The 17,559-nt window shown below is 42.4% G+C and overlaps 1 protein-coding gene across 2 annotated transcripts in view; it reads left to right on the forward strand.

The window, feature by feature from the left end:
• Positions 1-3,925: 3,925 nt before the first annotated feature.
• LOC145408357 (poly(A) RNA polymerase, mitochondrial-like) overlaps positions 3,926-17,559 on the forward strand; it is a 72,757-nt gene continuing 59,123 nt past the window's right edge. Inside the window, exons 1-4 of one of the 2 annotated variants that reach the window (XM_080279082.1) lie at positions 3,926-4,434; positions 7,721-7,804; positions 13,286-13,414; positions 17,088-17,219. In XM_080279082.1, the coding sequence (XP_080135208.1) occupies positions 3,976-4,434; positions 7,721-7,804; positions 13,286-13,414; positions 17,088-17,219 (804 nt within the window). In that variant the 5' untranslated portion in view covers positions 3,926-3,975. The remainder of the gene's footprint in view (positions 4,435-7,720; positions 7,805-13,285; positions 13,415-17,087; positions 17,220-17,559) is intronic. The other variant, XM_080279083.1, reaches the window with a different exon arrangement.

Raw genomic sequence — 17,559 nt, forward strand, 5'->3', positions numbered from 1 at the left:
AAGATATTTCCTCCTTTTCCCACAGCATCCTAGTGGTTCATAAGTCATTTTTTTGCATGTATTCTGTGAGAAATACTGTCCTATACAGTTAAACTGTGCAGTTACCCTGTATAAGTTTGTGCTGTTCAGCACTCGGCAAACTCTCATCGTCATCATTGCATGATGAGTACAGTACACTGTACCCAGAAGGGCTTGTGTCCTATACCGTTTTTTTAGGAAGTATGAATGTGCCATAAAATGCACTTATAGGTGTTATAATGGGTTTGTTGGTAACAGGAATAGCTAAAACACTGAAATCAGTGACTCCTCTGGTAGGTTTTGGCCATTCGCGGAATTCAACATTCGCAGGGTGTTCTGGTACATAACCCCTGCAAACACTGGGACCTGACTACACTGTTAGGCTTCAATATTCACTCGGATGAATAAAATTTTGTGGCATAGCTGGAATAGAATACTGTACTGTAGCTGTCCTGATCATGAATATATTAAAAGACATCACAGTGGAGGAGTTAGAAGCTGTAACTAAGTTGCGTAGCTTTACTGTTAAGTGAAATACAGACAGTTATTACCTTCTCTCTCTCCCCAGACAAGGGTCATCCATACAGCCCACTAGGAGAGGTGGTGAAATGCCGACGCAGTCAGGCACGGCGCTCGTTGCTGGCAGAGGTGGCTGGCCTGGGGTCAGCTGGGGACCTTCATCATGTTTGCTCACAATTTGGACGTGTTGAGCACATGTTTCACTACACCACCAGAAGGAAGAATGACTGCAAGGCAAGATTTTATGCATCAGTATACAAATCTTTTTTACTCATTCCCTTTTACTGTACATACAGCAATGAAATATCATTTACTTTTATTGTTTGAAACTCATAATTTTCTTGTGTGGTTCCAGTTACAGTCTGAGTTGAGAGTAAAGTAGGAGTACATTATCTGTATATGTGCAGGAGGGCAAGGGATTACAATATAGACTGAAAAGGTGCAGTTTATTTATACAGTATACAATATATACAGTACTTCCCCATTATCAAGATTTTTTTTTTTTTTCAGTGGTTTGAACTACAGCCTTTTTTTCAGCTGGAAATTGTTTATATATTACTTCCAAGGCAGGCAGAAACAAAAATTTTCCATTCTTTCCACTAGGCATCACAGGGACCATCTTCCTGCTAACCAACTAGTTGCCTGCTTTCAGCTCTACTCATTTCCATCTACGTGTCTCATTCGGTTTTAATTAAAAAATATTTGTAGTGCCTGTAGCTTATTCTGTGGAAAACAATAAAATGTTCACATAAATATGCACTCAGGTGGGGCCAGCCTGTCTCCTCTGTGTTACCTATACCTAGCTAGTCACCTGTTTTCAGCACTACTCATTTCCATCTACACATCTCATTTCACTTATAATAAATACAGTAATATTATTCTTAGTGCCTGTAGCTGAAAAAAAGTATTCAGTGCAGATGAGACAGGCCTATGATGAAATGATATTTATAAAGGAAATTCATTTTTAATTATTAAAATCATGTTGATATAACATATGAATAGGTGCATAATAATTTTGTATATAATGAACTTAAAGGCTTCTGTGGGACAAGTGGTATCGACTGCATCTTGTGTATGTGACCTGTCAATAACGAGGGACACCTGTATGCATATAGTATAAATAGATAAAGATATGTCCATCCATCCATCCATCATCCAATCCTATGTTGCCCCATGAGGAACTTAGGAACCCGGGGCTAGGTGAGTTGGTCCTGACAATTATGATGAGAATGACCCCTCCTCACTTGTCCCCGAGTGGCATTACACGAGCAATTAACCCCAGCCACCCCTTGGATATAAACCTTCACTGGCTCAATCCAATTGGAGCACCTTAATTACCCTTTAAACCACTAGGTGCCTTAATTTGGTTACATGGTTACCACCCAGCAAAGTACAATGGTTTCCTGGTGTACAGGAAACCATTTGACTTGTCACTCAGTGTAGAGTCACCCATAGGCAGAAGGAAGAGGAAAGAAAGACAGAAGAGGAAGGAAAGAAAAGAGGAAAGGGCAGACACGAAAAGGAGCACTACATCGAGTGAGTGGATGGTGATTCACAAGTACAGTAATCCCCGTACTTTCCGGACACCCCACTTACTGGACATTGTGGGTCTGGACCTTCGGAACCCAAAAATGGCCAAAAAAAAAAAGAAAAAAATCCCCCCAAAATCCGTATTTTTTCCCACCCGTAATCTGAAATTGCCGCGTGACACCGAACAGCTGTTACACCATGGACCCTTCACCCTTTCCTTCCTCCCCCCTCTCCCCTCCCCTGTCAGGGTTGCCATTTGGTATTTTTCATTACCAAATGTGGGCCAATTTGGTCATGAAAAATTCGTTTGGTAATGAATCAGAATAATGCATTACCAAAGGAATTTTTCACATGTATGAGGATACACAGGATGGAGATGGTGGATTGTTTGCTCTCTCTGATTAATCTGGTAGCCTACATAGCATGAAAATAATCAACATGCTGTTAATTATAAGGAGAGTGATTACATTTATTTACACTTGTATATATAATTAGTGAAGAATAAATGCTAGCTTTACGAATTTGGTAATAAAAAGTCAAATTTGGTAATGAAAATTGAGGAGTTTGGTAATGTGGTTGTTGCGATCTGGCAACTCTGTTTCCCTGTCACCAACACTCCAACAGTTACTGCCTAACATCGATTGTGAGTAGATGCTTATTGCAAGGGAAGCCAGACGTGCTCATTTTTTGTGAATAAACAGTGAATAAACTGCAATACCTCGCCATTAGACCACACGAGAATTTACAGTGTTGTGCAGTGTTAAGAAATTAGAATTTAGAGTGCAAAGGATTAACTGTGGAGTGCAAACTGGCGGTTGAAACTGGCGTGGTGCAATTAACAATGTGCAGTGTTAAATAATTATAACTCACAGTGCAAAGAATTACTGTAAGTGCAGCACAACACTGGATTACTGTACATGCTTCAAGAGCATTTTCACCACTGCCAAAGCCTTAGAAAAGGCGGCCACAAATGTGCTGTAAGTACCCTGGCTGAGGTACAGTCACTTCTGATTCCTCATTCTTTGGTTCCTTTTCATTTATTTCATGCTTTATGTCCATTATTGGTGTGAGCAGGGTCCTAAATAGGATTAAATAGGTGCTATGCATGTCCAGTAGGGAGTTATTTAGGTGGCTTTCAAAGTTAGGCTGGGTTAGGGTCCTTAAGTACCAGTCCAGGAGCCAGGGGCCCACTTCCCGGACAGGACCACTTTCTGGACATGCCTTTGGCTCTATTACATTGGATAGTAGAGGGATTACTGTATAAATAAAAGGAAGCACAACAGTAGGAAAACTTTGAACAAAGTGCACAGTGAAGTAGACCAAACATCTATTCACTCATCATAAACTTTTAGCCATTAAAATTCTTGGCTACATGCTAAGGCAGCCATCCATGGCATTTTCACTTAACTGATGCAGACCGCAAATCTCCCATCCTGACTATCCCCCCAGCCGTGTGTTGGGTCCGAATTTTTTAACTTTCACCAAGGTAAATTTTGGTCTTACAGAGTTCAAGAGCTTGAATTTACACACCTGAAAATGTATGTCACTCTCATATGTCTAATGGTTACTGCACTATCGACCATCAAAGTTAAAAAAAAGTCACCCGTCACATAAGAATGAAAATAGGAAAATTTTGGAAAATACATTATCTTTGCCAAATAACCTTACTGAAATAACTAAAATCTATATGAATTATGTGCCTAGGCAGTATGAAACAAGTTGAAGGAATGAGCATGAAAGTATATAAAAAAAAAAAAAAAAAAGCAAAAGATTTTTATTCATGCAAGATAACTACTGTACAATATGTATATTCAGCCTGTCTAGATCATCAGTATTAGAACTTTACATAGCAGGACCCAAAAGTGACGACTGTCAGACATCGCTCTTTAGGGTTTAAGGCTTTGGTTGATGATGATTATGATCAGTATATTTTTGTCCCCTCAGGAAATGATCCTAGTAGAGTTCCAAGATGAAGAATCTCTCTCCATCGCTCTTGCCAACGCCAGCTCACTCAGCTCCAGCCGTACCATCCCTGCCTGCACGCCTTACGTCTGGTTGGCGGCTGAAAGACCCAGCAATAGAAGCAAAGAAAATGCCAGCAGAATAAAGGAGCACAGTAAAAATAGTAAATCAGAGACTGAAGACAGTAGTGGTACTGGCAAAGACAGTGCTAGCAAAATAAAGGGACACAATAAAAGCAGTAAATCAAATAGTGAAGACAGTGTTGGTAGTGGAGGGAGTGGAGAAAATGTGACAGATGGGACTAGAGGTGGTGATGTAAGTGCTGGGAACTCCACAAATTTCACCGTACAAGTTACTGTTCAGGATTCAGAGGACCTCCTGACTCGCATGCTGAAGTGCAAGGATGTAAGTTTCATTCTTAGAGTAAATCAGATGTCAATCTATCCATGTACTCATATCTATGGCCAGATACCTCAGTTATATAAGAGGTGGCCATAAATAAATTGCCTCCATGTCACCCTGTCCCCTGACATTTCGCTGCCCACCCTCAAGTCACTGCCCCCCCTCTCTCATATACCTCTTTGCTTCCTCCATCTCATCCTCGGTGTCCCCCTCCCTCGGCCTCACTCACATACACTTTCCTTGTTAGTCTCTCACTTTCCATCCTCTCCACATGGCCAACCCTCCTCATTGTATTTCTCCTAACGCATTCTGTCACATCCACATCCACACCACAATGCTCGTTCACTTCCTCATTTGTCAGTCTGTCTCCCCTTGTAACTCCACATACTCCACTCAGATAACTCATTTTTTCTGCTTTGACTCTTGACTTGTATCCTTTCAACAAGGTCCAAGCTTTGCTTCCATATGTTGGAGTGGGTATCACAGTACTATCATGCAGCAACTTTTTTTACTTCCATGCTCACTTCCCTATTTCTTATCACTGCTTTCAGTGAACCAGCAACCTTTTTACCCCATTGTACCCTTTCAAGCACTTCATCCTCTAAACTTCCATCCTTACTCATCACACTACTGAAGTACGCAAGTGCACTCACATTTTCCATCAGATGTCTGTTGGTAAAATGCCACCTTCAAATCAAGAAAAGTCTCTAGTGAAAGAATATCAGTGTTACCCTACCTGTTATACATTAGGGTAGGTTCAAAAGAAAAAGAAGCAGTGGATGTGATACAGATATATTACCATGGCATGAGAGGGTCTTGAGGAACATTTTGGGGGATAATATTGGCACCTGGTAGTCTAACAGTTCATTAAAGTTGTGGGAAAAGGCAGTGAGTTGCATACAACAATTCAAACCCTCAAGATGTGATAAAGATTTATATCACATACCAGTAAATGCTGCCAGGCAAGTAGAGGGGTGCCCAACACTTAAGTGGTGTGGACTGTGGTGATTTAGCTGTGGATCCCCTTTCACCTCAAAAGGGGCAATATGGAGCTGTTACAATTACCATTATTATTATTGACCCAAGGATGAGGTGATTAAATTGCCATGAGAGTACAGTATGTTAGAGTACAAAAACATTCCATTTTAAGCTGTAATTACTGGCCCAGTACAGTTTGGCAGAGGCAAGCTCTCAGCCGAATGCCCTTTTAGTATTGGCTGCAAGTAATTTTAGGTGAACTGTAGCATTTACCCACTTCACTACAGTTTCTTTCTGCTCAGTACTTCATTCTGGCTGTTACATGACAGTTTTATTTAGATCAAGAGAAACATCTTGGATACAGTGGAGATAAGAATGCTATTCCTTATCCTCCTCAGTATGTGAAATTTCCTGTACGATAAGTAAGAATTGTCTGGCATTAACAAGAATAAACAGAAACATGATGTCACTGCACTGAAAAGGTAAAAATGTGAGGAATTACAAATAGTGTTCATACAGTTGTACAACCATATACTGGGGTAGTTATTTATCTATACATCATCATTGCATTCACTTTTTTAATGATACACTTGTGCTATTCATGTGCAACGAGTCTTCAGTGTCTAGATTGTGAGCAGACAAAAGTCCACCCTGAGGCCTGTATTTGGAGTAGCACTGGAGGCACAGCAGTTAGTTATGCACAGTATGCCTTGATACAGTACCACATATTCTCATTTATGATACTTATGGTATACAGGCAAACCCCAGTTAAACGACACACTTGGTTAAGTAAAAACCCACCGCTAGGCGGGGTATCGTAAATCGGGGACGATTTAACATATAAAGTACAGTATAGGGATGTGTTTTTGAGCCTTGGGTTTCCCCACCAACCAAGTCCTAAACCCACCCCAATGAGTCTAAAAAAAAAAAGTATAAAGCCAATCTAAATGGCCTATCCTGTAAAAGATGCTAACGTAAGCCTAACAACTGTAAATAACTCACTAAAACCAACAAATAGAACCTGAAAATCATAAAAAATAGATCAGAAAACATCAAACTTCTCTCATCATGTCCATGTCCGGTCCTGGTCATCATCTTTGCTATCCCCCCCAAGGCTAGGGGATGTGGTGCTCCCTAGCACTCACTCATCCTCCTCAAAACCCTCAAACCCCATCTCTGGGGGAGGGTCAGGGAGGGGAGCAGCCTTGCGAAGTGGGGGGATGGTAGCGGGAGACTTAACTGACCCATCGTTAAACTGGGGCTCGGTCGCTGTTAGGAGGGGTAGGGTGGTATATCTATCCCCATCACTAATTGGGGGTATCGCAAATAGGGGTATCGTAAATCGGGGTTTGCCTGTACATATTTCTTGTATCAACATAGACTGCCTGAGTAACATACAAGAGGAGATTGATGTGTTATGTGCTGAATAAATCACAAAGAAAAATGCATTACAAAATAATCAGACACTCAGAAAGTCCAACAACTTTTAGGTGATATACAGTACATCCCTTTAGCCCATGATTTGTATCTAGATGGCCTGCAGACCAGACATAAAGTGGGCAGCTTTACTGTACTTTTTTTTTTTTTTTTTTTTTTTTTTTTTTTTAATGGGTCCTGAAGGACAACTAATATATAAGGCCTTGGTACACCATTCTGTCACTGGAGAAAAAAAACCCTGCCCCCACCCAAGGCCTCTTGTTGTTCTTTTTGTTGTGACCCCACGCTTATCTGGACTTGATTCTACTGGACTGTAGGGAGAAGTTACTTTTCTTGTGTAGTTTACTTTTCTTCTTTTGGGAAGAGGGAGGGAGTTGAGGAATATCAGTACTGTACCACCATGTGAAGGTGCCCCTCTCTAGCACCACACCCAATGCATCATGCCTGCATAAGGTGGGCTTTGGAATGTAGCGGAGTGTGAAAATTGCATGTGGAACTCTATTTTGTGGGGGTGACTGTGTTTGTGAGTGACTGAGAGGTTGTATTTGTTACTGAAGGAAGTTATTACGTGAACACACATAATAGAATGTCCCACTGCACCCATTGAAATGTCTGGCTTTGAGTGAGATTGAACCATTTGTAAGTTAGGAGGATAATGGCCCAGCCACTGGTGGTTAATGCTCTAGGGATTACTGTATAAACAGAAAATTCTCATTTCTGATCTCACAGCAACTCTATAATGAATCAATACTAAGTTTAAGGAAAAAAGGAGCTTACTTCATGAGCAAGTTCTTAATGAAGCAAATTGAAGTAAAGATTGCCTGAAAGTAAATACTATAAATAGTAGCTGAACAAGTTTTTCCCTCCTCTATAGATGTCCGAGCAGATCCAGATCTTGTATGACACCCAGAAGATGACAGAGGTTGGATGGCGCTTGCGATTTTTCTCATGTTGGCAAGTAAGTGAGCTTTTCCCAGTGCAGAAAGTCCCTATTAAATGTTCCCTTCTTTGGTGTTCTTTTTTCTGCTATTAAGTCCAGAGTAAAGTACAGACAGTCTTTTTCAAGTTCCATTCCTATCTATAACTGCTTTGCCAGTTTCCCTCAATGTACAGTGCTTGTTGCATGAGAAAGTCCTGATATTTTGCAGCATATACCTGCCTTATAACATGGACTGCCTCACAAAGAAAAGTATGGTTATCATCATCAAAACCTTTTTTTCCAGAAATAAAATGAGGTTGGTAGAATTAAGAAATGGTAACAAGAATGCACAAAGTAAGGGAACTAAAGAGTTCCTAAGGAGATGAAGTAAGAAAACAAGCAAAATATGTTCATTCCTATAATTTTTCTTAGAATAAACTCTTGTATGTTCCAGAGGACTGGAAATCAGGTATAATTGTTCCTTTATACAAAGGAAAAGGGGAGAGAGAAGTATGTGGTAACCATAGGGGTATTTGCCTACATAGTGTGACTGGTAAAATATATGGTAGAATACTCATTGATAGGGTTAGGCATATGACAGAGGAGCTAGTTGGAGAAGAACAAGGGGGATTTAGGAAGGGAAAAGGATGTGTAGATCAGATATTTGTTCTAAGATGTTTAGTGGAGAAGTATCTAGAGAAGGGACAGAAAGTGTATGCTGCCTTCATGGACTTGGAGAAAGCTTATGACAGAATAGATAGGCAAGGTATGTGGAAGGTATTAAGAATATATGGAGTGGAGGGAAAATTGTTGAGTGCTGTGAAGAGTATGTACGAGGGAGCAAGGGTTACAGTGCGAGTGGATGGTGAGCTGAGTGATTTCTTTGATCTCAATGTGGGACTGAAACAGGGTTGTGTGATGCCTCCATGGCTGTTTAATATATACATGGATGGGGTTGTAAAGGAGGTGCAGGGTAGGGCAGTGGATGTGGGGGTGGCTCTAATGAATGAGGGTGAGATTTGGAAGCTTCTGGTGTTGCTGTTTGCTGATGATACAGTACTGTTGAGTGAAGATGAATGGGAGTTGCAAGGTTTGGTGAATGAATTTGGGACGGTGTGTAGGAGGAGGAATCTGAAAGTTAATGTAAACAAAAGTAAAATTATGGTGTTTGAGAGGAATGAAGTCACAGAGTGTGCAGTGAGGTTGGATGGTGAGGATATGGAGAATGTGAGTGCATTCAAGTACTTGGGTAGTGTGATGAGTAAGGATGGAACTTTGGGGGATGAAGTGCATGAAAGGGTACAGCAGGGAAGGAAGGTTGTTGGTACACTGAAAGCAGTGATGGGAAATAGGGAGGTGAGTATGGAAGTTAAGAAGTCACTTCATGATAGTATTGTGATCCCTGCCCTGACGTATGGAAGCAAGGCATGGACCTTGCAAGAGAGGAACAAGTCAAGAGTGAGAGCAGTGGAAATGAGTTACTTGAGAGGAGCATGTGGAGTGACGTGGAGGGACAGGTTGACGAATGAAGAAGTGAAGGAACGCGGTGGGGTGGATGTGGATGTGGTTGAGAAGATTAGGAGAAATACACTGAGGTGGTTTGGACATGTGAAGAGAATGGAGAATGAATGACTGACTAAGAGGGTGTATGTAGGTGAGGTGGAGGGAGGGAGAGGGATAGGTAGACCGAGGATATGGTGAAGGGATGGAGTTGAGAGGTATATGAGGGAGGGGGGGGTGAGTTGGGGGGAGGGCAGTCAAATGGTGGGTGACAGAGCGACTTGGAGGCGTTTTGTCTGTGGCCACCCTTTGCGGGATTAGGGCGTCAGGCTATAGATAGATAGATAGATGTTAAAAATATGTACATGAGAGCTCCAGCATTTACTTCGAGCAAATACTTAAGTCAGAATTGTATCACATGGGAGCATGCAATAAAACTGACCTTATAGTTTACAGTACTCTGGATTCAGTACAGGAGCATTAAGAAACTTGCATATCCTAACAGATTAAATCCAGCTATCTTTTTATGTACATTAACTAAGAGAAGCCTTGCCACAACAGGGTGAGAAACTATTACCAGTTCTGTATTACCTTCAGTTCAAATAATGGTATGCGTTCTCATTTCTCGTTTTCGTTTTTAAAGGCTCCAACATGCTTGCATGCGTCGGCCCTGGTCACCCAATGGCGGCTCTCCACGCTGCACGATCCATTGCAGCCTCCCTGTTCAGTCCCTTAACCCTAAGGTCACACTTAATGACCTCGTCCCATGTCTTTCTCGGTCTACCCCTCATAACCCCACCCCCAATATTAACACTTCTCACCTTCTTCACCCAATTATCATCCCCCATCCTCTCCACATGTCCAAACCACCTTAATCTACCTCTCCTCATCACAACACCAATACACTCCAGTCCCATCCTACCTCTCAACTCTTCCATTGCAAACCCAGCCCCTCCAGGCCTTGGACGCAGGGACGCACTGCACATCCACCTAATCATTGTCATTTCTGTGCGTCTGAGCCGGCGAATATCTTCCTCCTTCACTGCCCAGGTCTCACTTCCATACAGCATTACACTCCTAACACATGCTGCATACAAAGACCCCTTAGCACGTAGGGAGAGCCCTCTCAATGTCAGGAGAGGCAAGAGCTCCCTGAACTTCTTCCAACCACTTCTCACCCTAGCCACAGAGCTAGCTCCAGCCCCACCTCCAGCACACAACATCTCCCAAATAACAAAACTCTTCCACACACTCAAGAGATTCACCAGCAAGTTCAATCCTTTCACGTCTGACAATCTCCACCTGCTCACCCCGGCATGCCGTACACATAAAATCAGCATTATCTCGCAGTCTACCTCTGATACCACTACATCTCATATGCACCCATTTATCACACACACCGCACAAGATGGAATTACTTCCCACGCCCTTGTGGCAAACTGCACATGGCCACTCTCCCTCGTCTTTGACAGCACCGCCACTAACCCTAGATATCATCACTTTTGTTTTATCTGCATTTACCCTTAAACCCTTTTGCCCCATACCATCTCTCCACTTCCTAAACCTTTCCTCCACCTCCCTTTCATTCTCTGCAATCAACACCAAATCATCAGCATACAACAACTCCCATGGGAGTCCGTTTCTAAAGTCACGTGAAAGGGCTTCAAGTACCATGATAAACAACATGGGACTCAAGACTGACCCCTGATGCACACCAACATTCACGGAAAACTCATCACTCAAATCTCCATTCACTCTCACCTGGGTGTGAGCACCCACATACATGGCCATAACCACCCTAACCAGCCACTCCTCCCAGCCAAGCTTTCTCATTGCCCACTTCACCACCTCTCTAGGGACTCTGTCAAAGGCCTTTTCCAAATCAACAAAAAAAAAATAAAGATCCCTTCTCCTACCAATATATTTTTCCTGAAGCTGTCGAACAATGAATATGGCATCAGTGGTCCCCCTACCTGGCATAAACCCAAACTGCATCTCATCAATATTCACTCTTTCTCTAATCATACCTTCTAAAACTCTCTCCATTACCTTCATTATCGGATCTAAGAGCTTTATACCTCTATAATTTCCTCTTTCCAGGGCATCACCCTTTCCTTTATACACATTTACAATTACACTCTTCAGCCAATCATCTGGGACAACACACTCATAACTGCAATTGATTTAATTACCTACACTGTATATTTCTCATAACCACACACATGATTTTTATAAAACTTAACATATAGCTTTTTAGTTGCTAAGTGCTATATGCTTCAACAGAGTTCTTTAAATAAGAACAGTGGTTTAGTCTTTGGAGGGGAATGCAGGGTGTAAAATTTTTATTTAGGAAGTGGAGAGATGGTATGGGGCACAAGGCCATAAAAGTGAACACAGATAAAACAAGTGATGATATCTAGGGCTGGTGGCGGTACTGACAAAGAAGAGGGAGAGTGGCCATGTGTGATTAGCCGCAAGGGCATGGGAAGTAATTTTATCTTGTGCAGTGTCTGTGATAAGTGGATGCATAAGAGATGTGGTGGTGTTAGAAGTAGACTGCTAGATAATTCTGATTTCACATGTGTGATGTGTCGTGGAGAACAGGCAGAGATTGTCAGGTGTGAAAGGACTGAACTTGCTGGTGAGTTTCTTGAGTGTGTGGAAGAGTTTTGTTATTTGGGAGACATGTTATGTGCTGGAGGTGGGACTGGAGCTAGCTTTGCGGCTAGAGTGAGGAGTGGTTGGAAGTAGTTAAGGGAGCTGTTGCCTCTCCTGACATTGAGAGGGCTCTCCCTCCATGCTAAGGGATCTTTGTATGCAGCATGTGTTAGGAGTGTAATGCTGTATGGTAGGGAGACTTGGGCAGTAAAGGAAGAGGATATTAGCAGGCTCAGACGTACAGAAATGACAATGATTAGGTGGATGTGCAGTGCATCCCTGAGTGCGAGGCCTTGGGGGGCTAGCTTTACGATGGAAGAGTTGAGGGGTAGAATGGGACTGGAGTGTACTGGTGTTGTGATGAGGAGAGGTAGATTGAGATGATTTGGGCATGTGGAGAGGATGGGGGATGATAACTGGGTGTAGAATGTGATAAGTGTTAATGTTCGGGGTAGGGTTGCAAGAGATAGACCGAAAAAGACCCAGGACAAGGTCATTGAGTGTGACCTCAGGGAAAAGGGACTGAATAGGGAAGCTGCCAGAGATTTAGCAGCATGGAGAGCCGCCATTAGGTGACCAAGGCCGATGCATACAAGCATGTTGGAGCCTTCGAAAATGAACGAACGAACAATCATTATCATTACAATGAGGGATCTTGCTAAAACTGAGTAAAATTTTTTTTTGTTCAGTAGCCACAATAAAAGAAAAAGCCATCATCACAATAAAGGAGCAGTAAGATGAGTGAAAGAACCCACCATTATACCATCAACTTCGTTTTATTCAGTGGACAGACATGCAGTGAAGGGTTAGAAACCATCTCCACTAACCCATATAACATGATGACACCACAATTTTAAAATCATATCTGGGATATTGTGTCTTTCCGCTATGGTATGACAGGTCTTTCCTGATCTGAACCTGCATTATTGTGTAACAGTACAATAAAAGGTAAGACGACCTACTGCATCAGCACAGGACTTACCAAACTGGCACCTTTACTGTAATTGTAGAATATATTTTGCAATTAAAATTGCCAGTTCAGCCAATTCAGATGCTGTTTGTTGTGATGTTCTGTTTACTGTCAAAGCCACAGTAAACTGAGAAAAAAAAAGAAAACTTTTTAGGGTTCACTTGCCAGTTTCTCTTGGTTTAAAATGCCATTTTTAGCCTGGAGATGGTTTTATCATGACATCCACTATTCAGGGATTCCCAGGAGGGAAGAAGGATTCAGAGATAGTGGTGATGATGATGATGTATGGGTGGATGAAAGTTGTGATAATATGGACTTGTAATGAGGACTACAGTTGGTGAAAATAGAATAGAAAAGATAAATGACTGACTAATCATACTATCTGTCCCCAGGTTGAGTTGGCCCTAAGTGGACTATTTCCCCGAGCGACTGTTCTTCCATTTGGGTCGTCCATCAACTCCTTTGGCAAGTCCACCTGCGACCTGGATATGAACTTGGAGCTGGAGGGGCAGGAGAGTCAGGTTGGTTTGCCAGTTGCGCTTGTGTTGGTGGACTTGTGGTAGGTATAGTTGTGGAGGAGGCGTTTGTGGTAGTTGGTGTGGAGGTGATAGTTATGGTAGTTGAACTTGTGTTAGTTATGGTTGTGGTGGTGGAGGTGATAGTTATGGTAGTTGTGGTGGTGGAGGTGATAGTTATGGTAGTTGTGGTTGTGGAGGAGATGTTTTTGGTAGTTGAGGTCATGGGGATGTTAGTTTTGGTAGTTGTGGTTGTGCTGGTGATAGTTTTGGTAGTTGTGGTTGTGGAGGTGATGATTTTGGTAGTTGTGGTTGTGGTGTTAGATTTGGTAGTTGTGGTTATGGAGATGATGATTTTGGTAGTTGTGTTATGGAGGTGTTAGTTTTGGTAGTTGTGGTTGTGTAGGTGATGGTTTTGGTAGTTGTGGTTGTGGAAGTGATGGTTTTGGTAGTTGTGGTTGTGGAGGTGAGTTATAGTTGTTGTGGTTGTGGCAGTTATTGTTGTGGACATGGTTTTTTGGTAGTTGTGGTTGTGGAGGTGGTATTTGTGGTAGTTTTGGTTGTAGTTTGATGTAACCAGTTGAAGATCCCAAACCCCTTTCAGTTAAATGGCCAACTTTAGTTATATTGGAGGATTGCTTTAACAAGTAACCAGGGAGACTAATTCCTATTGCATAACCAAGACTCATCAAATTTCATGCAGTCATGACTTTGCATTAAATTTGTAGAAGTGGCCCACCTCTGTCAGATGAAAATAACTAACTACCACAACCAAGGAGACTCATTTCTTCTCCAGAACTAAGGCTCATTGAATCTTATGCCATCACAGCTTAGTATTCAAGCTGTGGGAGTGACCCAGTTCTGTCAGATGAAAATAAACTGACTCTAGTGATTAAGAAGGTACTCTTGTAATGTGGAGGCGATTCATAGTTTCGTTTGGTTTATGAAGGCTCCAGCATGCTTGCATGCATTGGTCTTGATCATTAATGGTAGCTCTCCATGCTGCTTGATTTCTAGCATCCCCTCTCTTCAGTCCTTCATCGCTGAAGTAACACAGTATAACCACGGCCCAGGTCGTTTTCAGTCTGCTTCCTGCAGCTCTACTCTCAGCGTTCACACCTCTCACGCTCCGCACCGAGTTGTCATCCTCCATTTTCTCTACGTGCCCAAACCATCTCAATCTACCCCATCTCGTTACAACATTCATACATTCATGTCCCATCCTCCCTCTCAGCCCTTCATTTGCAGTCCTACCCCCCCCACCCCCACCCCAGCCTGTTTTCAGGGACACTATGTATCCATCTAATCATTATCATCTCTATATGTGTAAGCCTACAGATATCCTCCTCCTTTACTGCCCAAGTCACACTACCATACAGCATTACATTCCTAATACATGCTTCATACAAGGATCCCTTAGCATGGAGGGAGAACCTTGTCAGTTTCAAGAGAGACAACTGCTTCCTGAACATCTTCCAACCACTCTTTCCCCTTGTCACTGAGCTAGCTCCAGTCCCACCTTCAGCACATATAATGTCCCCCAAATACTGGTTTTAGTATTCATCCAACTATCCATCATCCAAACCTGTGTTGTCCCATAAGGAGTGTAGGAGCCCAGGGCTAGGCAAGGTGGTCCTGACATTTAAGATGAGAGTGCCCAGCATCACTCATCCCTGAGTGGGATTATGTGAGCAGTAAACCCCAACCACCCCTTGGATATGAACAGTACCGGTAATTAATAATATGATGGTTGTGACAGTGATTGATGTGATGGTGGAGTAATGGTGGTAATGAAATAGTTATTTTTGTGGGGACAGAGAGTGTTGTGGTTGTGATGGTATTGGTGGATGTGGTGATAGTGATTAATATTGTGGTAGCAGTTGTGATAATGGTTGTTGTGGTGGTAGTGGTAATAATGGTGGTTGTAGTGGTCATTATCATCATCAACATCATCCAATCCTACGTTGGCCCGTGAGAAGTGTAGGAGCCCGGGGCTAGGCAAGTTGGCCCTAACATTTACGATGAGAGTGACCAGCCTCACTCATCCCTGAGTGGCATTACATGAGCAATAAACCCCAACCATCCTTTGGATATAAATCTTCACCGGCTCAATCCAATTGGAGCTCTGTAATTACCCACTAAACCATCAGGCACCAAAATTTGGTTATATGGTTACCACCCAGCGTAGCAAATGGTTTCCTGGTGTACAGGAAACCATTTGGCTTGTCACCCAGTGTAGAGTCACCCACAGGCAGAGGGAAGAGGAAAGAATGAAGGAAAGAAAGACAGAAAAGGGAGTGTAAAGTCACCCATAGGCAGAAGGACAAGGAAAGATTGAAGGAAAGAAAGACAGAAGAGAATGGAAGGAAAGAAGGATGGAGGAGAGGAAAGGGCAGACACCCGAGAGCAGCACTACATTGAGTGAGTGGATGGTGAGTGCCCCCACCTAACAGAGATAATAGTAAGCTGTTATCGTGCATATAATGGTAGTTGTGTCTTGTGGTATTGTACTTTTATAAAGCTGATGTAGTACAGTAAGTATCATAGTCAGTCTCCTTAATTCAAATACTGTACTGTATTGTTTAATATCATACAGTGTCAACTTTTTGCACAAGACTGGTATTCCATCCATCCATCATCTAAACCTGTGTTGCCCCATGAGGAGCATAGGAGCCTGGGGCTAGGCAAGTTGGTTGTTACAATTAAGGATGAGATTGACCAGCGTCACTCATCCGTGAGTGACATTACGTGAGCAGTAAACCCCAACCATCCCTTGGATATAAACCTTCACCAGCTCAATCTGATTGGAGCGCTTTAATTACCTACTAAACCACCAGGTGCCATAATGTGGCTGTATATTTTACCACCCAGTATAGTAAATGTACAGGACACCATTTGGCTTGTCACCACCAGGTGCCATAATTTGGCTGTATTATTTTACCACCCAGTATAATAAATGTACAGGACACCATTTGGCTTGTCACTTAATGAAGAGTCACCTGTACACAGAAGAAAGAGTAAAGAATGAAGGAAAAAATGACATAAGAGAAAGGAGGGAAAGAAGGAAGGAAGAGAGGAAAGGGTAGCCACCCAAGAGCAGCACTACATCGAATGAGTGGATGGTGAGCGCCCCCACCTACCACCAAAGACTGGTATTGTGCATTCAAATTCAAAGTCCATTCACCTCTCTCATCTCTTTCTCACTGCTAAATTTCTAGTTCCTTGAATAAGATGCAGTAGGTAAAGTTGCATATTACCACCCACAGACAGATGATGATATGCATCTCAGTCCATTATGTCACATTAAGTGTCTGTGAATCCTGTGGCGAATGAATGGCAGGAGAATTGAATGGATTGTACATTGGAAGAACTGGGATATCAAATCCATTAGTAGCAGTGGAACTATAAAAGGCTGTTTTTCTTTAATCCCCCATGGACCTGCTCTGCAAATGACAGCTGACATCATTTGTATTTTACTGTGGCACATGTAAGATGATTTTACCTACCACTAAGAAACTCCCACTGTCCAAGAGTTAATAGAAAAAAAGAATGTAAAAAAATGTGACTTATTAGAAGGACTTGCTGTTTTTATAATTGTGGTAAGTGTAGTTGTAACCCCTGTAATAGCAGTACTGTATAAGACAGTCCAGTACATGTAAACATGTTTTCTGTCTTCCAGAAGAACCAGTCATCAAGGCTGATCTTTCAGTCCAAGAAGTGTCCGAGTGAGTCATATTCTCGGTTAGTGCATCAGCGCAACCTGGAGGTGGTGGCTGACCTTCTCCACTGCTTCATGCCTGGATGCTCAGAGGTCAGTGTTGTGGGGGGAGGGGCTTAATGCTGCCTTATTTGATGTGTTTTCCTCTCATGGTCTTTCAGGCCTTTATTTATAATTTATAACTGAACCTTCTGCAGTGCCAAGTATATGAGAGTGGTAAATACAGTTCGTATATCGTTTCGTTTTTAAAGGCTCCAACATGCTTGCATGTGTCGGCCTTGGTCACCTAATGGCGGCTGTCCATGCTGCACGATCCATTGCAGCCTCCCTGTTCAGTCCCTTAACCTTGAGGTCACACTTAATGACCTCGTCCCATGTCTTTCTCAGTCTACCCCTCATAACCCCACCCCCAATATTAACATTTCTAACCTTC

Source organism: Coenobita brevimanus, chromosome 77 (assembly GCF_032717465.1).
Source record: "Coenobita brevimanus isolate Jiangsu-jjx chromosome 77, ASM3271746v2, whole genome shotgun sequence".
NCBI classification, from domain to species: domain Eukaryota; kingdom Metazoa; phylum Arthropoda; class Malacostraca; order Decapoda; family Coenobitidae; genus Coenobita; species Coenobita brevimanus.